The sequence below is a fragment of the Lupinus angustifolius genome, chromosome LG04 (genome assembly GCF_001865875.1).
Source record: "Lupinus angustifolius cultivar Tanjil chromosome LG04, LupAngTanjil_v1.0, whole genome shotgun sequence".
Lineage (NCBI taxonomy): Eukaryota > Viridiplantae > Streptophyta > Magnoliopsida > Fabales > Fabaceae > Lupinus > Lupinus angustifolius.
The window spans coordinates 26,078,281-26,102,597 of record NC_032012.1 but is presented as its reverse complement, the minus strand read 5'-3'; the positions used below and the strand labels follow the sequence as shown (position 1 = coordinate 26,102,597).

At 34.1% G+C, this 24,317-nt stretch overlaps 4 protein-coding genes and 1 non-coding gene across 6 annotated transcripts; 2 read left to right on the top strand and 3 right to left on the bottom strand.

Moving 5' to 3' along the window:
- LOC109346673 (F-box/LRR-repeat protein 17-like) lies at window positions 1,780-6,907 on the top strand. The gene is made up of 11 exons (XM_019586365.1): window positions 1,780-2,327; window positions 2,783-2,884; window positions 3,981-4,125; window positions 4,250-4,434; window positions 4,730-4,834; window positions 5,067-5,164; window positions 5,253-5,470; window positions 5,606-5,672; window positions 5,790-5,875; window positions 6,086-6,184; window positions 6,594-6,907. The coding sequence occupies exons 1-11, from the start codon at window positions 1,819-1,821 to the stop codon at window positions 6,657-6,659; spliced, it is 1,680 nt and encodes a 559-aa protein (XP_019441910.1). The 5' UTR covers window positions 1,780-1,818; the 3' UTR covers window positions 6,660-6,907.
- TRNAD-GUC lies at window positions 7,513-7,584 on the bottom strand. Its single transcript has one exon. It is a non-coding gene; the product is annotated as a tRNA-Asp (tRNA).
- On the bottom strand, window positions 8,449-13,604 carry LOC109346672 (TMV resistance protein N-like). The gene is made up of 6 exons (XM_019586364.1): window positions 13,009-13,604; window positions 11,207-12,305; window positions 10,834-11,115; window positions 9,834-10,748; window positions 9,024-9,668; window positions 8,449-8,562 (listed from the first exon to the last, which is right to left on the bottom strand). The coding sequence occupies exons 1-6, from the start codon at window positions 13,491-13,493 to the stop codon at window positions 8,485-8,487; spliced, it is 3,504 nt and encodes a 1,167-aa protein (XP_019441909.1). The 5' UTR covers window positions 13,494-13,604; the 3' UTR covers window positions 8,449-8,484.
- On the top strand, window positions 14,650-17,130 carry LOC109344766 (FT-interacting protein 1-like). The gene has a single exon (XM_019583514.1). It carries the CDS (start codon window positions 14,650-14,652, stop codon window positions 17,110-17,112), a length of 2,463 nt encoding a protein of 820 aa, XP_019439059.1. The 3' UTR covers window positions 17,113-17,130.
- Window positions 18,619-23,912, bottom strand: LOC109346671 (auxin-induced protein AUX28-like). Of its 2 annotated transcripts, XM_019586363.1 has the most exons (6): window positions 23,901-23,912; window positions 21,365-21,664; window positions 20,698-20,918; window positions 19,590-19,725; window positions 18,995-19,056; window positions 18,619-18,882 (listed from the first exon to the last, which is right to left on the bottom strand). In XM_019586363.1, the coding sequence occupies exons 2-6, from the start codon at window positions 21,634-21,636 to the stop codon at window positions 18,842-18,844; spliced, it is 732 nt and encodes a 243-aa protein (XP_019441908.1). In that variant the 5' UTR covers window positions 21,637-21,664; window positions 23,901-23,912; the 3' UTR covers window positions 18,619-18,841. The 2 variants fall into 2 exon arrangements, with proteins under 2 accessions (XP_019441908.1, XP_019441907.1); XM_019586362.1 differs by lacking the exon at window positions 23,901-23,912 and having other exon boundaries at window positions 21,365-21,759.

Here is a 24,317-nt window from a genome sequence, read left to right as displayed (position 1 = left end):
CTTATTATCAAGTTTATAAAGCTAGAGCTTTACTCATTTAACTAATCAAGCTGAACTTGGTGCTTAAGTTTGTTTAGCAGTTTTGTTAAACAAACGACCTTGATCAAACACATAATGAATCAAATTCGAATAGTTCACAACTACAATTTCTATTTAAGATGTGGTAAATGAGAAATTGTTTCAATTAAAAGTGATATTGGAACTGTAAAAGTAGTTAAATTAAATTTGCTTACATGTAAGCTATAATGTTAATATTTCTTCCTTATAATTGAGACGGAATATATTATGTGTTTGCATTGAAGATCCAAAAATTGTAAAGCCTTGGAACTTTATTATAAGTAAAAAAGCATGATATTTTTAGTGATGAGTATAAGTAAATTTAACTAATTTTAAATTTCCCCTTAAATCGATGCAATATCAGATACATGCTAAATAGTAACCATAGCTTTTTTGCAATTTTTTTATTAATTCAAAACAATTAGTTATCTAAAATTATTTAAATTTATTTGTAAAAGAGGGCACATGGATTAATTGGGTTAATATTAATCTAGTATATAAATGGGCCAACAGGTTTTCACTACACATTATCTGCTAAGTTGTGGCTGACCAATCCTTCAAATCATTTAGACATCCACTTCTTAATTTTAACAATATAAGTGTAATATCATTATATGAAAAAGTAGAAGTGTTATATCATGTTTTTTTCTTTTGGTTTTAATGTATTTTTCTCTTTAGTACTAAGAAGAATCTTTACCCATCTTTTTAAGCACGACATTTATTTCCTTGATTCACCATGTGTGACATTTTGTTTAATTGTTTATTTTTTCGGTATATTCCACTTGCTTATTAAATCTTTTTTTCTGAAAATTTGAAAATTTGTTTTTTTTAAAACTATTCCAACTATGCACACGTCACCGTTTTCTTCTTTTCAAATCTCATCTGCCACGAAATATTTTATGCTTTTTATTGCATATCCCAACTCGATAAGAAATGAAATAAAATATTAAAAATGAAGAGGAAGCTTTTAATTATAAACTAAATTACATTTAATCACTATTTTTGTTACCTCTTGTAAAATATATAAACTTCAATGCTTTTATTTTGTTTTGACATTGCTTCATAATTATGTCTCTACTATTTGTACAAATAAATATAAGATCTTCACCAATTTCTTATACCACCAATATTCACCAACAATTAGTTGATTCAAACTCATAACACATTTGACCGTAATATAGATATCATATAAGACGATTTTAAACTAAATAGTTTATTTCTTGAGTGACTAATTTTCGCTGTATATCCCTTTACTCTTCATTCATATTCCCATTATTATTTACAATTAAGCTAAAACAAAACTTATTTTAATCCATTTATTCATTTATACGCATAATTTGTTTTCCAGAAATTTTGTTCTTAATTAACTTTTGTTCTCATAGTATAAAACATCATTAGCTACATCTATATCATTTATACACTTACTTTTTATTACGATAATTACAGAGAATAAATGGGAAATGATAAAATTATAATAAAAAATAATTAAAAGCAAAAATTAAAGTAATGCTATTGATTTGCTTAAAAATCTCGTAAAAAAGAGAGGATTATAGTTTATAAATACGTTTCAATTAAGGAAGATACCGTTGTAACAAATATTAATTAATTACAGAATATCACAAGCCTAGTGAGTGAGTCACGTGCCTATATATATAAATGAATAAGAGAATGAAAAAGCGCGCGAAGCATCCCGCGGTGGCTTTTATATTATTAATATATTTTCTGAGTTTCATTTTTTTCCATTGCCACATTTTTTGAGTTATGAAAAACTCTCACTCTCAACCTAAGAAGCGAGGTGGTTATAATTGTGGCCGTTGTGGCCAACCTAAAAAGGGGCATATCTGTAATTTCAATACCCCTTCTCATTCTGTAACCGTATTTTCCGCTGCTACACCATCGCCGCTGCTCCGCCATCCGCCGTCGCATCTCCGCCGTGCGTTATCATTCGATGATGTCGATGTCGAGCCGGCGGAGTGTGATGAAATGGCAGATAGAGATTCCGTTGTGGAAATAGCGGATTCGGTGGGTTTGGATCTGGATTCGTGTGGTTTGCCGGTGAGTTTGGTGTGGGAGGTGATGAGGAGGTTGCCGCCGGCGGGGCTGTTGTCGGCGGCGAAGGTGTGTAAGGGATGGAGGAAGGTGGCGAGGAGGGTGTGGAAAGCGGCGGAGGAGTTGAGGCTTAGGGTTCCGGCGAGCGTTCACGTTGGGTTTGTTGCGTCGATGTTGCAGAAGTGTCCTGGGATAGTGAGGCTATCGCTTAGAATGGAAAGGTGTGTTTGTGTGTGGGGATTTTTTGATTCAATTGAAGCTTTCAGATCCATTGTTCTATGTTGCTGATTCGTTCATTTTTAATTCAACGATTAAGATTAAGCATTAATCAAAGAAATCTGAAAGATTGAAGCTTTAAATTGCAAAATTTTGGTTAACTTGGTTTAAAATAATAATATAATAGTAATTTACAAAGATGCAGTGTTTGGTTATATTGCATAAATGTGCGGATTAATATGAAGAATGCTGCTACAATCTAAATCAAGATTTATTTGAGAACTGTTTTAATGCTTTTGAAATTGATAACCAGAAACTTAGTCACTGTCAATTAAGAAAACATGGATCTTGAAAATGAGATTATGGTCACTTACCAGGTTATTAATATGCATTGGCTTTCTTTTTAATTGTAAAAAGTGTCTATATATATATTTTAAATCTGACAAGATTGATGTTGCAGTGATTTTGATTCAACGATGCTGGCCTGCATTGCTTTCTCATGCCCTAATCTGGAACATATTGAGGTCTCCACATTTGATACTGCAATCAATCGAATCAATGGGTATTATTCTTGTTCTTATCTTTTTATTTTGAATTCTTCTTAAGTTTGTATAGAAAATGAGTTTTTTTCATTCTCAGAGCTCCTATGTAGGCAACTGCTAAATGATTTCTATGCCTCATAGTATGTGGGATGAAGTCTCGATGACATGTTACTAATGTGGATGGGTCTAAATGAAAGGATCTTGGAATGTTGGGGTTGATCTCAATATTATATGTATGAAAAAAATACAATTAGTAAGGGTCTTGCTTAGGCACCTTATATATCGTGTGGGTGAAACACATGTAAAAGGCTTAAATAAGTTAAAAAGTCCCCAGAAGTTGAGTGACTTTTGGTTTTAGTCCCTGCCTTTTATGACCAATCTTGCTCCTTAAATTTCTAAAAATATGGTTTTAGCCCTTACCATCTATCTAGTTAAGTGATTGTGGGGCTAACAGCTTGCCTTGTATAACTTTTTAGTCCCATAAGTTGAGTTAGTTAAGTGATTGTGGGGCTAACAGCTTGCCTTGTATAACTTTTTAGTCCCATAAGTTGAGCGGGTTTTGGTTTTAGTCCCATAAGTTGAGCGGGACTAAAACCAAAATTCACTCAACTTTTGGGGATTATGTAACCTCCAAGTCATCATCCACATGGCAAGCCTTTAGCCATGTCATCACTTAACAGAGAAAATAGACGGTAAGGACTAAAAGCCAAAGTTTTAGAAATTTAAGGAGAGCGAGACCAGTCAAACAAATGTGGGTCTAAAACCAAAAGTCGCCAACTTTTGGGGACTATTAACTTATCTAACCCTATGTAAAAACAAATCTTGATGGCATATTGTAACTTTGCTTTTATCAGTAGGGGTGTAATTTTTGCCCAATCACAGCTTCACATTTCAGAAGTTAGTTATTATTCTCTTTTCTTGGTGGGGTTAGTAATTATATCTATATAAACTATAATGGATTGTTCTGTTAGTACTTAAACTTATTATAGACTTATGGTTTTTTTAGCCCCTCATATGCTGCAGGATATGTATAGCATTAACATATGCAAGCCATGCCAAAGGTGCTGTTCTTTTTTGCTGATTAGTTATATATGTTGTTGAAATATGACAATGCAGTGATGAATTAGGCCGGTTTGTTGCTGATAAAAGAAGTCTCAAAAGTCTCAAGATGGAAGGTTGTTCTAATCTTGGTGGTTTTGTCCTTTGTTCGTCTAGTCTTTGTACACTTTGGCTATCAGATCTGTACTGTCTTTCTAAGATGGTGATTATTACCTTTCGTTTTCTCCTTTTAGCTTGAATGTTGTGGCCATTTTTTTATTTAATAATATCCCCGAGATTGCATTTAGATCGAATTTTTGTCACTAATAGTTACTTTTAAATGGCAGGTATTTAACTGTCCCCAGCTGAGAGAGATTTCCTTGGAATTTTCCCGCCAAGAAAATGATGATACTGATCTCACAGCTATGATAGATGGTTTGGGAAGAAGTTGCCTGCGATTGCAAAACATACATATAGCTTCAATGCAGCTTTCTCATGCTGTTGTGCTTGCTCTTTCGGCTGCCCAGTTGAGGTTTGTCGTTTTCTAGCAGCATCCTTATCTCTATTTACCAGTTACTTGTTATAAGTCCCCTTGAAATTAAATTTTTAATCCATATCACTTTTGATCTTTTCATCTGTATAAGTTCATACCATCTGGTGTATGCACTAAACATTTTAAGCTATATTCTCCAATTTTATATGGCACACCAAACAAGGAGTATTAGAAATGAAATGAAACCAAATAACATAATTATAATCAGCAAATGTGCACTTAAGGGTTTTGTTTATGCTTCCTCTCGTTAACCCTTAAATATGCAATTTATCAGGGAGCTGCAAATGCTTTCTCTTGTTCTTGGATCTGAAATTACTGATGCATCTGTTGCTGCAATTGCCTCTAGCTATCCCAATCTAGAATTGCTCGATCTCAGTGGGTATGTTTCTGTACCGCTTCTGATTGCATTGGATTGTTTGATTGGAATTTCAAAGATGTATTCACCTTGATGACAAAAAATCTGATGGAACTTGATGCAGCACACCAGTGTTATGAACACTATAAAAGAAATATTCAATGAGAACTAATAATTCAAGTTTGCATTTTCCTCTCTTAATTTTCTTATCTATCCCCTTGAAGAAATTATGTTGATCGTATAACTTTTTTCACAGATCTGGCATAAGTGACAGTGGCATTGGAATAATTTGCAATGCATTCCCTGAAACATTGTCAAGACTCCTCCTTTCTCTGTGCCCTAACGTGACTTCAAGTAATTACCTTTTACATATTCAATTACTTCACAAAACTCCCACATATTCAATAGTTTCTGCCTACTTATATGCTGTAACACGTTCCAGGTGGCATTCAATTTGCTACAGCTCAGCTGCCACTTCTTGAACTTATGGACTGTGGCATGACCATTTGTGATCCTAATTCCCAAGATCCAACTGCTGATGAAAACAACGGCAAATTACAGAAAACAACTGGCACTAATCTGCACCTTATAAACCAAAAGTTAATTATCAAACATGACCATTTAAAGAAACTCAGTTTATGGGGTTGCTCTGGCTTGGATGTGAGTTTTATTAGACTGGAGAACTTTATTGCATATTCTTTATCAGGCTTCTAATCTTTATATACAACAACATCAACCAAACCTTTATCCCACTAGGCTTCTAATCTTTATATACTTTTTTCAAATTTTTCGCAGGCTCTATATTTAAACTGTCCACAACTCAATGATTTGAATCTAAATTCTTGTAGGAATTTGCATCCAGGTAGTCATTTCACGTTCCTGTTTAGTAATTATCAGCTGAAAATTTTGGATGCAACATTTTCAGTTTTCCTAATAAATACTAAGGCTGATTATTTTCACACAATGAAATTATTTCCAGAGAGACTGTTGCTTCATTGTCCCGCTTTAGGAAATGTGCATGCATCAGGTTGTCAGGATATGTTGATCGGGGCTATCCAAAGTCAGGTAACAAATGAAGTCTCCAGATATTATCTTCCATAGTTTCCTGAAATAATGCGCTCTTTGAAACGTAAGCTTTATGAGTTGGTTTTGGATCTGAAGAACTAGAAACTGCAAACAAACCCCCAGCTTATGTATCATGCAGATATACCTCTGACCTTGTGCTTCGATTCTTCATGGGATTGATTTCAAATTTTCTTAACCATTTGTATGTAGGTCTGCAATGCCTTTACTGACATGGATAACCACTCTCCTTCTAAACATCTACCTGATGGCTCCAAAAGGATCCAGGTTCCTCATTTGCTCAGTGGCGAGGTAAAGTTTAAAGAAACAATATCAAACATCTTTTTGTATATCATTCTTTGGCTTGACACAACACTAAGGTTGTTGCTTAGTGATCACGAGGTCAAGTGTTCAAATCCTTGAAACAGCCTCTCTCCACTTGCAGGGGTAAGCTGCACACATCTACCCTCTACCCCACTAAGTGGGGAGCCTCACCTTTTTATTTTTTGGCTTGTGTGGAAAAGTTGAAAGCATATAACCAGGAAAAGGGTCATGTTTATGTGAATTGATCTTTGTTTCAACACCAAACACATACATGAAAAAGGAAAATTGAGTTTAGAACTAGCATAGTTTTCTTAACCCATGATATGCTTTACATTGTTACACATGAAGATAATTTTATTATGAGGTTAAAATTTAGCATACATTTTTGCTTTTGCAGTGCCATGAACCTGAAAAAAAGCTGAGGAGGATTGAGAAGCGGCTTTGTAATGTGTTGGTGGAATGAACATTGTTTTCCAGTAGAGACCAACTCTAATGTATACATGTGCTATATACTGTATGTTCTCATTTAATTTCCAGAGAAACTATCCCTAGCTACCTACCGAACAAATCATAATTTTTCAATTAGGCCCTCAAGTTGGTGCCCTGTAACTGTATCTTATCCTAAACTGATGTTTATGTTTAGCATTATTGTTGTATTAACTATATGGATTACTGCCTCACTTTTTCAATAAAATTAAAGTCTTTATGAAATTCTCCAAGCTATGCCACCTAAATAATCTAGATGGAGCTTTGCTGCAGAGTTTAAATATTTTTATTTGGAACATAATAGATCAAGTGATGTGATTAATACTCGGATACCATGGAAGGCTTGAACTTTAGGCAGATCTAATACATACAATTGAAACAAAATCATTAAGAATTGTCCACCTTGGTTCATTATCTCGAAGGCATTATTAGTCCATTCTAGTTGTTCTATCATTAAATGTGTACACAAGATAGAGAAATTTGTGGATAGATGTGACTAGTGAGAAGAATGAGAAGGGTGTGCTACATTATAGCAATTTGTTTTGGATTAAGGAATGAGTTATGGACTTTTGATGTTTCTATTACATTTTAAAGTGTAACGTTGGGAGAGTTTGTTGTAATAATCTACCCAGTCTATCCACATTTGATGTTGATGGAGAAATGAGTGAATATTGGCAATGTATATTCAAATTAGTCCCTTAAAAACACTATTGGTCTCTATGCTTAAAAAGCTCTCTAACATTATTATAGGGAACACAAATGGTTCAAAGTCGAAGTGGATGAGGCCATAAATGGTTCGGTGGATTACAGAAGTTAAAAACAAAGAAAAACGCCGTTGCCGGGGATCGAACCCGGGTCACCCGCGTGACAGGCGGGAATACTTACCACTATACTACAACGACCCTGTTGATAGAATTCGACAATTACTGCTATATTAATGGTTGGTTTTGACGGAACATGTAAAAGGAGAAATGAATCTAATAACTGAATCTATTAGATAAGCCTGATGTACATATTTTAGCTTAGAGAATTTTTAACTAATCAACAGAATTTTGATATGACAAAATTATTAACAATCAACACGATTTGTTTTTTTATCTACATTCTTTTTCTTGAATCCATTTTATAAAGAACGTGACACATGGCATAGCTTAGAGTATAATTTTTATAAAAATGGCCAAAATTCAAGGAAAATTGTGAGACCAAGATAAGTCTCAGTTATATATAAGAGTGGTTGATTAGTTGGAAATTAAAAATAAGACAGTTATTAATACTCTTGAAGTACTCAAATGGAACTTTGGTATGACGAATAAACTATTTTATTATAAGGATGTTGGAAGAAATAATACTAATGATGCATTTCATTTTAAAGCCAAAAATCAAACCTATCTATCTATTCAATCAACAATTTATATGATAGTTATGTACCCATAAAAACAATTCATACAATAGTTAATAGTTAAACATACCAGGTTCCTTTGACCAGAACTAACATGCTACAAATAGTTAAATATAGCAGGGTTTTTTTAACTTCAACTTCCACAACCACACAACAATAGTAGAGCATTAAAACCACTTAGGCCATGATAACTTGAGCCTGAATCCTCATCTTAAAACAAGCATGGAAGTAACTCGGGTACATATTTGTTGTCCTACAGTTCGTGTCACTCCATGTGCCATGGACTTGTGATTGGTCATATAAAATATATTTAAGTATTTTTCTGACCAATCATGATAGCACATGGAGTGACACAAACCGTGGGACAACAAATATGCTCCCGAAGTAATCCATATAGGCCTGGCTATGTTTGCTTAAATAACCTCTTCACTCCTTTTATCATATTGGCCAAACCAAATCCTCTTTTCAAGCTTTGAGCATCCTGAAAATAAGTAGAATGACCATATTATCTGCCAAAATATTATTACAAAGACTTTGATATATTATTACAAAGGGAGGCCATTCACTTTAATATAATGAAGAATGATCAAAATGCTAATGAACATAAAGGGGATTGGATTGGGAAGCAGAGCTCAATCAATATTTGTTAGAAAGAGCTCTATCTAGTACAACCAATGGTATTTAGATTTTTCATTCAACTTTAGGATAATTTTCTGAAAGAATAAGTAAGGTAATTTTAAGTGATACTAACTATAGATGCATAATTACATATTTTATCACCATCTGAATCTTTTATTTCTTTTGGAAAAAGCTCTTCTGCAAAGTGGACAAGTAATAGGTAACGTATGCACCAAGGCACAAACACCTTTGATTTAAGGGTAGATAAACCGTTATTTGCATTTTTAGAACCTCATTTTAGAGGAATTTTAGAGGGTGACTTACCAATCCTTCTCCATTTGAAGTGGTTGCATATTCCCCCCTGAATTCCATATCTGAATTGTTGAGAGCACTGGAGTCCTGAGAATTTGGATCGTCAATACTCCTTTTGTGCCATTTTAGCAAGGTTTCAGATATAAAATCTTCCTTACATAACACTTGATAACCACACTGCCTTATCTTTTGCAATCCAACTTGCACATCGAAACGCAACCTACTATTCTCACTGAAATCGGGTTTTCGATGCTTGCTAAAAGCCTTTGATTCACTTATGTTGTGGTACTTTCTATGATGTAGCTGAATGTATATATAGTTATCGTTCATTATCATTGTTACAAGGCAGCTGTTATAATGTGCCTCGGCGTGGGAGGAGAGATATAAGGAAGGGCCAGCTTCAGGATGGGAAGCTTCGAAGCTCCAGCAGAGCTCTATGTTGAAAGTTGAAAATGATGATGAGGACACCAGAGTTTCAAAGGTAATGAATACAACAAGTCCCCACCACTCACCCTTACCACATTCATTAGGGATGTCCACTGTTACTGATGCACTTGATTCAAGCTTCGACAAACGTTGACCCACGGGAAAGAATATATCATTACCAAACTTTGGAGGAATTTCAAGGTAAGTAATTGGATAACTAGGATCCCTAACCTGTAACAATTTTATAAAGTGATTAGGCTAATCACATGATCAAGCATTCATAATAGTTCTTATATTTTGTCAATTTTACTTATGTACTTAAGCTTAAGCAGCATATATGATCTCATAACAAGAACAAAGAGAGATTGGTATAATTGCCTACGCAAGAGAGCATACCTGGCACAAGAGCTCGCTGTCATCTGACTCAAACAGCTTCCAAAACTTCCATAGATCTAAGAATAAACCAGCCTCCACGTCAAAATCTAACAAATGCTGAGGCACAGCTCCATGTGCATATCTCCCACAATCTTCTAGTTCAAGATAACTTAGCTTAGAAAGATTAGAAATGCTGGCAGCAGGTCGAACAAGATCTTTATTTCCACTTAAGATTAATGACTCCAACGATGATAAGTGACCAAGATCCTTAGGAATTAATCGAAAATTGAGATTGCAATAGCTTAAATCAAGAGTATTTAGAGAGGAAAGTCCAGAGACAGAAGCTGGCAATCTTAAGTATGTGGGAGGTTGTTCCTCCCAGTTGTTGGATACAGGCCCACTGCACCCTCGAAAAGAAAGTCTTTTGAGATTTTCCAAATGAAATAGGGATGAAGTCACTTCTCTTACAGAGGTTTCACTTACATCAAGATCCTCCAAAACCCTGTTTTCATTTATATTGTCCGGGAGCCTGCAGATTTTCGAGCATCCAGATAAATTGAGGCGTCTAAGTGACTTCAAATTACTAATGGTATTTGGAAGGGAAAGAAGATTGGAGCAATTCATTAAATTCAACAATGACAAAGATTCCATGCTCTCCCCAAAATCAGGAAGTCTCTTAATGTTTAAGCAGTCACAAAGAAAGAGCCTTTTCAAGGAACTCATTTCCAATTTACTTGGCAAAATTTTAAGCTTAATGCATCCTATCAGACTCAGTACTGTAAGCTTCTTATGCTGTCCAACAGATTGGTGAAGTTCAATAAGTGATACACAACCATCAAGGAAGAGCTCTTCAAGATTTGGTTCCCCAGAAATATTCGGAGTTTGAATCAAATTGTTGGAATAACTCAAATCAATAACTTTCAGTTTCCCAAAAATCTGAACAGAAGTAACAAAAGTTTTATTAGCATAATTAAAGCCCTTAACACAATTTCATTAAAAGTTTGTTGTCCAGCATCTTTACCTGACTTCCATTCCAAATTTTTTCTACTTTGCTATTACTCATCTGAAAGTGAACAAGTTCATGCAGTTGCACACCACGCGGTTGAGATTTCAAAGGATATCCCGTCCAAATAAGAACTTTTAACGACTTAGGAAGACATTTGAGACTAAGCGAGCAGTGCATGTCACATAATATGATGAGTAATTTAAGGTTACACATCTTAGAGAATGCTTTAGGGTGCCAATATGCTTCATATGCCTCAATTTGTGGCTTCAAAACTAAACTTTGAACTTTCTCGGTCCCCTAATATTAAAACAACAGTCAAATAAGTAACACAAGACATTAGTAATAATTGAGAAAAAGTAATATAACATGAAGGAAAAAGGACACTTACTGTATTTTCTGTCAATACTTTATCAATATCCTCTTGAGACCACAATCTACTGCGTCGACCAAGATCGTTTGGAGATTCTTGGTAAACTATTGTTTTACCCATTTCTTCAAGCAAATCGTGCATCCCTAGAACTCTTCCATCGCAGGTTACCAATGATTTTTCAATAAGAACCTGTATTCCAATTGTTGCATGAAGGCCACAATTATCCAATATCTTTGTCACTTTATCTTTGTACCATCCCTTGAAAAAACAAGCAATATCGAGAAATATAGTCTTGCACTCTTCTTCCAACATATCATAACTTATCTTAAGCTTGTTCACTATATCATCATGTGGCACTTTACTTATCTTAATTAAAGCATTTTCCCATTCATGTACAGTTCTCCCACAAAGGAAAGAACCTAGTACTTCAAGTCCCAAAGGAAGGCCTCCAGCATACTTAACTACACTTCTGGACAAGTCCAAATAATCTTCTTTTTGTTGGTGTCTCTTAATTGCTTTTTCGCAAAAGAGTTGAAGTGACTCATCAAAATTCAAGGTTCTCATCTTATACATATCAAACGATACTCTATGTGATAGCAAGAGGTGTGTGTCCCTACTAGTAACTATTATTCGACTTCCGGGACCAAACCATTCTTGGTTTCCAGCCAAGTTCTCTAGTTGGCTTTTGGCGCTAACATCGTCTAGGACCAGAAGAACTTTCCTGTTGCATAGAAGGTTTCTGATAATGTCTTTTCCTTGATCTGCAGTCTCAACTATCATGCTTTTTAGTTTCACATGTGAAAGAAGTTTATTTTGCAAATGAACTTGACCTTGTTCTCCTCCCTTCATAGCATCTCTAACATTGGAAAGAAAACAACTGACATCAAATTGGTTTCGGATTTTCTTAAAGACAACAGTAGCAAGAGTTGTTTTTCCTATGCCACCCATACCCCATATTCCAATAAAACGAACATCTTCCAACCATAGCCTTAAGTGTAAGCACATTTCATCTACTTTTGAATCAATTGCAACAAGTCCATCATTATATGATGGTAATTTACGTTCTAGTCTTGTCCATACTTCATCAACAATTTCTTCAATGAGTTGCATTTCATGCCTACATAAAACAAAGAAGAATTAATCTTGTACCAATTTGAATATCTTTATCATTTCACAAATTTCCGTATTCATCAACAAACCTTGAGGCACACCATACATGTGGGCATTTAGATTAATTAGTTAACTCTCTTAATTAGTTTAATTCATATCGGGAATCATCCATCATCACTCATTATCAGTCTATAGATTTATATACAATCACTACATTATCAACAATTTATTTGTATTTAATATTTATACACAATCAAACCTTTAAAGCCATTTATATTGTCTGCTCAACTTTAGATAGTAGTAGACACTTTAAAAATATAAAATATAAAATCTTGGAAAAAACACACATCAACTAATTCAACCCTAATTTTAACATGACATACCCCAAAAAAAGCTCCTAATGTACAAAAAACAGCTTTTAACATTTTGACTTGGAGTGAAAAAATAGATATAGATGGAAGTTTTTTCCCCCTTCCACAACTCAACATAAAGTGTTCTGTTTTCATGTGATTGTATTTAGCTGAAGCTAACATAGATTAGAATTATGTATCATAAGCGACCAAATCTTGTATCCCTAATGATGTGTCACTCCATGTATCATGAGATGTTGTTAGTCAGAAAAATATCTAATAATTAATTTTTTAACTTAAATATATTATTTTCAACCGATTACAACTTATGTCAGAAGACGAGAGACAAAAATAACTTACTTGTTCTTAGAGTCCCAGCCAGATAAGTTGGCAATGTCTTTTAAAGCATCTCTCCATTTTTGCACCTTTCCTTTGTTTGCTGCAAATTTTGCTTCATGTTTTCTGAAAGCTTTTGCAAAACTTCCCCTTTGGTGCCTTACATCAGAAGGATCCACCCCATAGAACACTGGAAATACTTCTTGACCCAATTTTTTTTTGGTTTCAACGATCTTTTGAAGCTCATCCAAACACCATGTGGATGAAGCATAGTTTGGAGAGATTATGATTATTGAAGAAAGAGATTCCTCAATTATATGAAGGAGCTTTTTGGAGATAACTTCACCTCTTTCAAGTTCTTCTTCATCTCTGAATGTTATGATACTCTTCCTCAGCAAGGCTGCATATAAATGATCAGTGAAACCTAAGCGTGTGTCTTCTCCCCGAAAACTCAAGAAAACATGGAACTTCCATTTTGATTTTGGTGAAGAATTTATGTTCACTGCCATTGAAAAAACACGGTGCAATAGGTACAAAACTTGAATTTGCAACAACTAAAGCAATACAAGTAACTCACAAATGAGATTCGTATGTCCCTTCAACCACAATTTTATTTATGATTCTTTCATGTTTAAATTAATCAGATTTTATGTGGAAGATAATCTGACTGTATATAAATTAATCAGATTTTATAGTCATAGTGTGTTAAACTATGCACTGTAGTGTTTATATTTTTTTATATCTTAATTCAACGATGATCTCGGAGATTTTGAATTTCATTGATTTTCAAGAACGCTACATTTTTTTTAAAATGTGGAAACTACCGAGGAAGACACCACACTCATCTTTTTTAGTGGGGTGCGCCACTAATTTATGGATCTCGAGGTGTTCCAATTTAGTAAACACGTTAATACACGTTAATCTCGAGGTGTTCCAATTTTCTTTGTCTTCTCTTTTCATGTAGGCCATATTGGATTGAAAGTTGAGGTTTGGACTGACAAATCCTATTAGTTCCTTCTTCATAAGGTAAAATAATATATTGATAGTATAAAAAAACTAGATAATGCACAACATATTGAATAAATAACTTAATTTGAGTGATGATGTATACAGGAGTATAATTTCTATCGAGCTTGGAGAAAACATTTAATTAATCTTGGCCGTATCTATCACACTAAAAAAATTACTTTTTGACAATTGCCAAGAAGGCACTGCTAATAGACTAAGTTTTTTTCTTGTCTTTGTTGTTATAAGATAAAATCGTTATATTTGTTGTCCTAAAAATTGTGTCACTGTATATACCATTATTTGTTTAGTCAAAAAAATAATTAATTATTAATTTTTTAACTTCAAAAATATTTTTTCAATTCATCATAAGCTTGTGGTACATACAATTGTGATGTTGTACATGCACAGGATATCAAACAATATTCAAATACCTGAGTTGAAATAGTGTCACACATTAATATATATATTTTTAGTGCGAATAGTTTTTTTGATTTAGGAAGAAAGAATCTCAGGCCTTTCACACTTAGTCATTGCTATTCAATGAATAACTCCATAGACCTTTAGTTTCTTCCTTTGTGTATAGGAAGTTGTTAGGGTTGAAGGAGAATAAATCAAAAGCAAAGTACATAGCAGACTTAGAACTTGTACTCAAAAGTAATGGAACCAAAATATCCAAAGCCAAATAAGGTTTCCAATACTTCACCCTTGGTTTCAGGTGGTGCTGGACCGAGTGTGGACCCAAGTGAGTTTTTACTCAAAGAAATTAGTCCTCAGCTCGGAGGTGAGTCCTCCAAGAAGGATAAAACAGGTTCAACCTATGATCTCGTGGAGCATATCCATTATCTTTATGTTAGAGTTGTGAAAGCACGAGATATAGTATTATTTGGTGGGGTTGAATTGTTTGTTGAAGTGAAGCTTGGTGATTATAAAGTAACCACAAAGAGAAGTAATGCAGAATGGGATCAGGTCTTTGCAATCCCCAAAGATAGCATATACTCATCAACGATGGAAATCTTTGTCAAAGAAAGAAACAAGAATAATTACATTGGTCGAGTTATGTTTGAATTGAGAGAGGTCCCTCGCAGGGTGCCGCCGAATAGTGAGTTGGAACCACAGTGGTACAGAATGGAGGACAAGAAGGGTCATAAGGCCAAAACTGGAGACCTATTGTTATCTATGTGGTTTGGAATTCAATCTGATGAGGCATTTGCTGAGGCATTTTGTTCAGAAACTCCAAATGTGAATCCTGATGTGCTTAGCTGTATTAAGCCAAAGGTATACCTTTCTCCAAAGCTATGGTATCTGAGAGTTTCAATTATTGAAGCACAAGACATCATGCCAGCTCACAAAGGATCACAAGTGGTGAGGTTTCCTCAGTTTTTAGTCGATGTCCAATTGGGAGAGCAATGTCTGAGGACTAAAAATGCTGCTCCTAGTGCCACCAGAAGCTTCTCCAATCCTTGCTGGGACGAGGAGTTAGTTTTTGTGGTTGCAGAGCCCTTTGAAAATGAATTGTTGGTTTCGGTTGACGATCAAGTTGAGCCAGGCAGGGATGTGGTTGTGGCCAGAATGCTTCTTCCAGTGGCCACGATAGAGAAGCGAGCTGGTGACAAGCCTGTGACTTCAAGATGGTTCAACCTCGACCGCCACTTTGAGAATGTAGGTGATAACAATACCAAGCTAATGACAAGGTTTAATTCTCGGATTCACTTGAGAGTCTCATTTGATGGAGAATACAATGTGGTTGATGATGTCACAATGTATGTTAGGCCTAGGGATCCTCCCATTGGTGTGCTTGAGATTGGAATCGTGGGTGCCACGGGGCTTTTGCCAATGAAGACAGACAACAATAGAGGTTCAACTGATGCCTATTGTGTGGCTATGTATGGAGAAAAATGGTTTCGAACTCGCACTGTGGTTGATTCCTTGTCACCGAAGTGGAATGAACAATATGTTTGGGAAGTTTATGATCCCTGCACTGTAGTGACTATTGGGGTTTTTCACAACCATAGGATTGATAAGAACAACAAGGCTGGAGCTCGGGATGTCCGGATTGGGAAAATTAGAATCAGATTGTCCACACTTGAAACTGATAGAGTTTACAATTACTCTTACCCTCTGTTGAAGCTTAGCCCATCTGGGCTTAAGAAAATGGGGGAGCTTCAATTGGCTATGAGGTTTTCATGTACCAACATGGCTAAAATGCTGCATAAGTACACAATACCAATGCTGCCTAGGATGCATTATGTCCATCCCTTGAGTGCGGAAGAAATAAGCAGATTGAGGTATAAGGGCGTGGGCATAGTGGCATCAAGGCTGAGTAGTGTAGAGCCATCACTGGGGAGTGAGGTAGTGGAATACATGCTTGATCACAATGATTCACCTATGTGGAGCTTCAGGAGGAGTAAAGTTGTCTTCTTCAGGATAATGGCCACTCTGTCATGGCTTATTGCCATGGTAAAGTGGCTGGAAGCAATCCGCAACTGGGAGAAGCCATTGTACTCAACATTGTTCCTGATCATCTCTCTCACGCTGGTGATGCTTCCTGAGTTCATCCTCCCTACCATTTTCTTCTACTTGGTGCTTGTGGGGCTTTGGAACTATACTCATCGACCACAGCACCCTTTGTACTTGGATATCAGAATGTCATTTGCTGACACTGTTTTAAGTGATGAACTTGACGAGGAATTTGATACTTTCCCTACAACTCGCAGTTCTGATATTGTTAGGTGGAGGTATGACAGGCTGAGGAGTGTGGCCGGGAGGCTACTAGGTATTTCGGGAGATTTTGCTACACTCTTGGAACGATTGGAAGCATTGCTAAGTTGGAGAGATCCACGAGCTACTTTCTCATGTCTGCTGTTCTGCTTGCTTGTTGCTGTTGTTTTCTATGTTGTCACCATTCGGGTAGTGGTGGCTCTGTTCGGATTGTACTTGCTGAGGCCACCAAGGTTCAGAAGTAAATTAGCATCTCCAGTTCTTAACTTCTACTGTAGATTGCCAAGTAAGGATGATACCTTGATTTCTGAAACTATGCATCATGGATGCCTGGACTTGGAAGGTTTATTAATTATTAGAATTCTGGAAGATTTCCAGCAAACTATTAGCCTGTTTGTTTGAGTTTATTCTCAATTCAAACCACCCTTTTATCCTACTTTCCATCAATCATGAGTGTTAATTTTATTGCCTTTGTCAAACAGGCATTTGAGGTGGTGCGAACGCTGTAACAGACCAGTGTATGTAGTTATGCTATTTAACTACATATTGGTAGTGGCAACTGGCAAGTATCCTCATTGGAGCTGTATATATAAGGAGTAAATAATCACTTTGTTTCCGAGTCCAGACAATGTAGTCACTAGTCACTTTAGACCCATGGATGAGTTATGCCTCTCAATGGGTGCAGCCCAGAAGTGGATGAACCGCGTAAATTGTTTGTGTGCTGTGTATCTTATCTGCTCTCTTTACTCTGCTGTTCTGCTTTTGTTATCTGATTTTCCATATCTGTTTCTTCTGGTTTAACCCTTCTTGATTACGTAACAAGCAAGTTTGAGTTAGTTTTTGTTCATTTTCTTATTTTAAACTTCAAAGAAGATTACAAATTACGGTTAAACTAGACATATAGTTACTCATAAAACATCTATTGAGCATAATATCACTCATTGTTTTTACATATTAAACAAAGAAGCTGGATATGCTTGATTGAGTTAGAAACAAAAGGGAACAAAAATGTTTTGAACTTTCTTTTATCTGTTTTGTAAAGAACAAAAACATTACCTCTGTTTAAAGGAAAGGTGATTAATTTACCAAGTATAAACGAGTTAAAGTGAAATGTGAATAGCCAAAAGTGAATGGCATCATTTTCTTTGAAGAATAATGATATACACACATAGATAATTGTACACAGTTACACAGTTTGTTAAGCTTGTAATTAGTTAGTTCTGTTGCTTCTGTAATGAATTAATTACTTCATTCAATAATGTCCAAGGTTATTCAGTGCATTACCCTTCTGTTCTCTCTTTCTCCTTCCTTTGCCTTATGAAAACACCATGAGGTAGAAGCATGGTTTTGGAAGACTATTCCTCTAAATTATAAAGGAGCCTTTTGGAGATAACTTCAAGAGGATAAAACAGGGGAATGCAAAATTATACCCATTCAACAATAACTACCTTTATAATATTATTAATTATAGATAATGAGTATATAGATTTATTGATTAAAAAAAATTCAAATAAAACCTATGCTAAATGTTAATAAATGTTTATTTATAAATTACATTGCTAATATCTGTTTATTTATAAGATATATGACAATAAGCATCAATTATTTGTTATGATGAACAATCACGCACACCAAAAATTACGTGACAGTGGATACATGAACCTACATGCCCATCTACATCATTCAGGAAACATTTGAAGTACTTTATACTTGGTTTTTGACCTAAGACAAAAACTAATAAATATGAGTTAATACATTTTTTATCATTATAATTAAGTAAATTGATTAGTTAAGGAATCGCATGATGATAAGTGGAAAAGACAATTAGAAAAGTAGATAACAGACAAATATACACTTACAATAAACAAACACATTATTAAACTTATTATTAACCAAACACGCAAAAAGTTTTAGAGTGACTATCTTTCTGTTCACAATTTATACTTAGACAATATAATAGACATCTCATTGTTTTGTCTGAAATATTATATAACAAACCATAATGATGATACACAAATTAATTAACTATTTTTAACACATGCTATGTCCACCTCTTTCTGCTTCAGCTCATGCTTGTTTAGTTACTAAGTCATGGCAAAGGGATGGATCAGGTTATGGACCAGTAACGTGACTAGTAGCTCCTATTCTTGTATTTCTCCATGGCTCTTGGTGCTGGAATAATATTAATTAGACAATGTTTACTTTTAGAATATGTGAATAAGACCTATATTTGTACGTTTTATTTTTGGAAATAAATAAAATTAAAAGAAATAAAGATACTAACCTAGTCCAATTGCTTCCTTTCCTTTCATGATACGTAAACGCTTGCATGATTCAACAAACATCCTGAATTAACACGAACAAAATATTCATGTTGTACAAAGTTTGTTTTATATAATGACTTGAAATTGGTATGATTTATCTCATTATCTCAAGAATGATTTAAATATATGTTTGACTACTCCTTTTATTATTAATTAGCTTTGAGATAAAACATTATGACGGAGGGACATGATAAGGATGGGGATCACCTGTCCCATTTGGTGTCCCATTTGGTGTCCCCATCCAATCAGGGAATTTTATTTGATTAAAAATAAAATTTAAATAACATAAATTAATATTTTTACGCTATTCTATAATCTTTCATTGGCTTGGTACATGGGGACAGGAATTTTTGGGGACAGAGGATCCCCATCCACATGATAAAAGACTTCTATGATAACATGAGTTTCTACGTAAACTTTATTCCTCAAAGACTTCAAGGAAATATATAACTATGCATTATATTTTTCTATATTATTTATTTTCCTTCCCATTCTCATTGAAAATGCGAGGTTGATTTATATATAGAAGCCAAAATAGTTAAGGGTAAAACATACTCCCATGGTACATCACCGACAAGCATCCAGTCGCCATCTTTGTCTTCATAGGTTGGGACATAATCGGAGCTGTTTAAAAGATCCATCAGCTTACTCTCATTCATAAAATCCTTCATGCCTTGGGATTCACAATTTCCTTCAAATAATTTATATCACCAATCAAATATCAACTGTTTCATGAACTTACAAATTTACACTATAACCTACTACTATTACACTATGGATGGATCATCTGTCCCATATTTTATGTTTTATTGTGTCACAGTCCACTGAAAAGTTGCCCTATATTTAAAAAGAATAATAAAAAAACATAAAATAACATTTTTATACTATTTGATGAGATATAATTAGTTTGAGACACAAAGGTAGAAAATTTTGGAAACATATAATCATGGTTCATTATACTATAGAATAGATGATATTAATTAGGAGTTATAAGGTAGTATGAATGCGAATAAGTAGGACTTAAGAAATAAAGTAGAAAAGGTTGTGAGTTCGAATCCCACCATCAACAAAAAAAAATGGAATTATAAGATGATTGATGGTTAGAATGAAAGATGTTGAGGGTAAAGTTCATACTAAAAATTCACATAAAATAAATAAAAATAGATGATGTTAATTAATACACTGAGATATCAAGAATGTGAATTAATACCGATTGACCAGGTTAACTGGCCTCATCGAGTTCGCCAGGTTTGCCAAAGTAATTGGGTTTATCTCCTCAAGTAATCAGGCTCACTTGATCCAACTAGGTTGGCCAAATTGACTTGGTTCAACCTAAGTATTATAGGATTGCCTTGGTCAAGTTAATCTATATAACTCACTATATATATTGAAAATCTACATGCAACACTTTTCAATATCTTAAACGTGTATTTTTAATGTTATATTACCCTTTCATATATATTCCTTAATTAATCAAAATCATGAAATTAAGTACCGGTTAGCATTCACTTAGTAATTTAAATTGTGGACCACGTCATCTGATGCGGCTGTAATATTACAGTCACAGTAATAATTGTTACTGTTATCGGGATCACAGCCATAATTTAAAACATTGAATAACTTTATCATATACATAAAATTATGTGGTTAATTGATGACATACCAATGGTGAAGGAACTAAACATTTTGCCTAAGGCATCAGAGAGCTGAGGATAACTGTTGTACATCTTCAAGTCCACTTTGCGGAGGTAAGGTGCTCCATCCATGCTCACTTTCACAAAGCTTACATTATTGTTAGGGCTGCTCTCTTCTCCGCCGCTTTTTTGCACTGCCAACATGTTTTTCCGGTACGACCGCACCGGTGGCCAACCCACCACTTGCGCCCTAAAAATATTTCATGATGTCTAGTTCAATGGCCACTTGCGTGTGTGTGTGTGTGAATTTGCTTATTTATTTAGTACATCTCATAATAAAATGGTTTACTCAAGAAGATATAGTATACTACATATGAATGACAAAGAAAAGTATAATCTTCTTTGTGCTTTATATAGTTGAAAGCTAATAAACAAATTTACTAAATCTTTATTAAGACATGTACAACATTTCTAACAGCAATTATGGGTTTTCTCCCTCGTATTTGATATTTAGTGGAATATTCATCTCTTTATATGAATTATAAAGTTAGATATTATTGTATATTGTATGTAAAGCTAAAAGTGGTGGATGTTTACTTATGTAAAATCTCATGTTCCAAACATAGAATTTGTTCTCCTAGGTGAAAAGAATAGGTAGCATTTATGATAAATTATTATTAACTACTTCGTACTTACTTAGCAGGAGGCTTGGCATGATCAGAAGGCAGAAGCAGAGCCCTCTCCTTAGACGAAGAAGTAGTGTTGTTGATCTTATCACTTGGATCTGAAGTTGGTTCCTTTGAAGAAAGGTTAAGCATCAAATCAATGGTGGTTTTCTCAGTTTCACAGAAGCTTCTCTTCCTCACAACTTCTCCTTCAATAGATGTGTTGGCTGATCCATTTCCAGGTAGTCCCAGCCTCAGCTCAGTTTCCTCAAACACCATCTTCTTCAAGCCTACTACTTCCATCAATTATTCACTCTCTCTCTCTCTCTCTCTGATATTTGGTTACTTTGTGGCAATAATAGTAAGGGTAGGGTGGGGGGTATAGGGGCAAGGGCACGTTGAAGAAGGGAAGGGTTTGCCTTTGGGATTAGGTAGGGGTGGGCATTAATACAAGGACACATGGGGCACTTTGTTTTATGAAAAGAGTTTATAAGAGCAATGGGCTTATGACACGTGGAGGATGTAAAGGAAGACTTTTCCAACCTTGTTGGGATAGGTGAAGACAATGTCATGTTATCTTTCCTATGATTCTTCATCACTCCAACAAGTGGAAATGGACACCTAACCAATGTTGCCTACATTATTTCCGTTTCTCTCTTTTATTGTTCATAGCCTCATAGGTTATATTTGGATATTCAATTACAATTAAAATGAAATACAATGGTGTGGAATGAAGAGAAACAAGTTACTATATATTATATTAATTAATATTCTGATATACTATTCTTTTTTTGTGGATATCATTGTTTTCATAATTTACAACGACATTAAGTAAAAGTTTTGATGTACTCTTCATCTTGATCGGCGCTACACATCTTTTATAAAACCCATTTTCTGATACAAAAAATGAAAATGAGTTAAAAACAAGTGGGGCTTTATTTTTATCAACATTTTTCTAATTATAAGTGACATTAAAAGGAGAAGCAAAAGCAGATATTAGCAACTTTTTGTTGTTTCATTGTGCATATATACAAGATTTGTGGTTTTGATTTGTAAGGTGTTGCTTCAGAATTGAACGAACACATGATGGCCACGTTTACCAATAATTTGTCCCAAATGCCAATTACCACTTCTATATTGGCGTAAACCAAACTTGACAGCTACAGAAAATACTAGAAACTGAAGATTTTCCTACCCTAGCTAACTAGTTAGAATCCATGTTAAAGGAAATTGTTGCATGATTTGAACCTGTGCTAGAGGATAGATTAATAATGTACAATAATTTCTTTTATAACACATTAGAGCTAGCTTCAATTTTGAGATACCAAAATCTTGTATCTTGTTATGGGTTTTAATTAATTAATGGGTTGACCATGATCCTCGTTATTAACAAGTTAAGGGACAATATCTAAAAGAAATTGATTTTGTTAGAATTTCTCCAAACAGATTCCATTCACTTATACAATGTAAAGCAAGAAACTCGTTCTAGAATTTCGAGTATTATAGCTCCCAGTGGAAACATCTTTAGTATATTAATTGAGACAAACTCAACAAGTCTAACATAATCATTGCATTACAGATACATTTCTACTAATGTTCTCTCACTAGTCACTTCCACTTTTCCAAAATAGATAAGAGAGAAGTTATGTATTAATCATGTACGTAATTATGATCAAACCCCAATTGGGTATCATTTTGTAAATAAGAAATTATGAGGCGGCTAATATCAAAATATTATACGTATAACGTTATACTAAGATATAATATTTTTTGCGACACTTTTTTTATATGGCTAAATACTCATATTCATTCTTATATATATAATAAAAAAAGAAGTTATGATATCTGATTGTAGAAATAAATGATATATAATATTGGTCCATGTAGGAAGTGTAGAAGGTGAGTGGGACCGAAGGGGCATGTGGTAAGATTGATTGGGAAAGAGGAAGAGGACATGTGGTTCGTTGGCGCTAAGTAATAAGAAGAGTGAAACCTTATCCCATGTGCGCCGCTGCAGGGCACCCCACTCATCAATCTCTCTTCTCCCCGTTCATTTTTTTTTAGGAGAAAGACTTACGTGAAGACGAAAATATGTAAATATAATTAATAAGATCTTGACAATATATTAATATTTTAATTCTAATTAAATTTAATTTTAAATAATAGCATCAAAAATCATAAAATGTATTTATCTTCAAATGTGATATGTTACATGTATCTTCATACAAGTTTTTCTCCTTGTTTACATAGTTAAATATTTATTCATGTAAATATTTATTTATAGTCATTATATTATATTCATCATTTGTTTGAATTATTTTTTTTAAAATTAATAATAATTAAATATGAATGGTGAGTAATATAATAATAATGTATACAACTCATATACTATTATATCGTAAAAAATTTCAATTTATTTATAAAACTTGTTAATTCCTCTCCTATGCATTACCATTACCTTACGTTACCATGAGATATAAGCAACATTATAATTTTAGTTTACATTTCTTTTATAAATAGTAGAGCTTTGACTCCTCAACTCATTTTTTAATTCAATAAGTTATTACCTAAATAAAATTTAAGCACATATAAATTATAATTTTAAAAATAAAATTTATTATTAGTGATAATGAAAAATTTAGCTTTATAAAAGTAGTGGGAATATGATGTAAGATTTAAATATAATGTCTCAATAAATATAAAATAGGAAAAAACAAAATTATAGAGTTTGAGGTTATTGTAGACTATTAGAATTCTGCATTTTTGTTAGATAGAATATTATATTTTATATAGTCCGAAACCCAAACAAATAATGTCTAATTAATAAGAAATTAACTGTTAGTTATAAAGTTTTACATTTAAATATGTTGTGAATGTGATAACTATCTTGGTAAATAATTTATAAGTATTTTTATAAAGGCTTTGGATAGTTTAAATCAGTATTACTTTGACCTCTCTGAATGTTGACCAAACATGAAAACAAC

Coding starts and splice junctions, on each gene's coding strand:
- LOC109346673 (XM_019586365.1), top strand. CDS start 1,819: ATGAAAAACTCTCACTCTCAACCTAAGAAGCGAGGTGGTTATAATTGT. Junction 4,435..4,729: donor CTTTCGGCTGCCCAGTTGAG/GTTTGTCGTTTT, acceptor GCAATTTATCAG/GGAGCTGCAAATGCTTTCTC. Junction 5,471..5,605: donor GGGGTTGCTCTGGCTTGGAT/GTGAGTTTTATT, acceptor AATTTTTCGCAG/GCTCTATATTTAAACTGTCC.
- LOC109346672 (XM_019586364.1), bottom strand. CDS start 13,493: ATGGCAGTGAACATAAATTCTTCACCAAAATCAAAATGGAAGTTCCAT. Junction 9,669..9,833: donor ACAGCGAGCTCTTGTGCCAG/GTATGCTCTCTT, acceptor AAATTGTTACAG/GTTAGGGATCCTAGTTATCC. Junction 8,563..9,023: donor CTTCAAATGGAGAAGGATTG/GTAAGTCACCCT, acceptor ACTTATTTTCAG/GATGCTCAAAGCTTGAAAAG.
- LOC109344766 (XM_019583514.1), top strand. CDS start 14,650: ATGGAACCAAAATATCCAAAGCCAAATAAGGTTTCCAATACTTCACCC.
- LOC109346671 (XM_019586363.1), bottom strand. CDS start 21,636: ATGGAAGTAGTAGGCTTGAAGAAGATGGTGTTTGAGGAAACTGAGCTG. Junction 19,726..20,697: donor GTTTAGTTCCTTCACCATTG/GTATGTCATCAA, acceptor AATTATTTGAAG/GAAATTGTGAATCCCAAGGC. Junction 18,883..18,994: donor AAAGGAAGCAATTGGACTAG/GTTAGTATCTTT, acceptor ATATTATTCCAG/CACCAAGAGCCATGGAGAAA.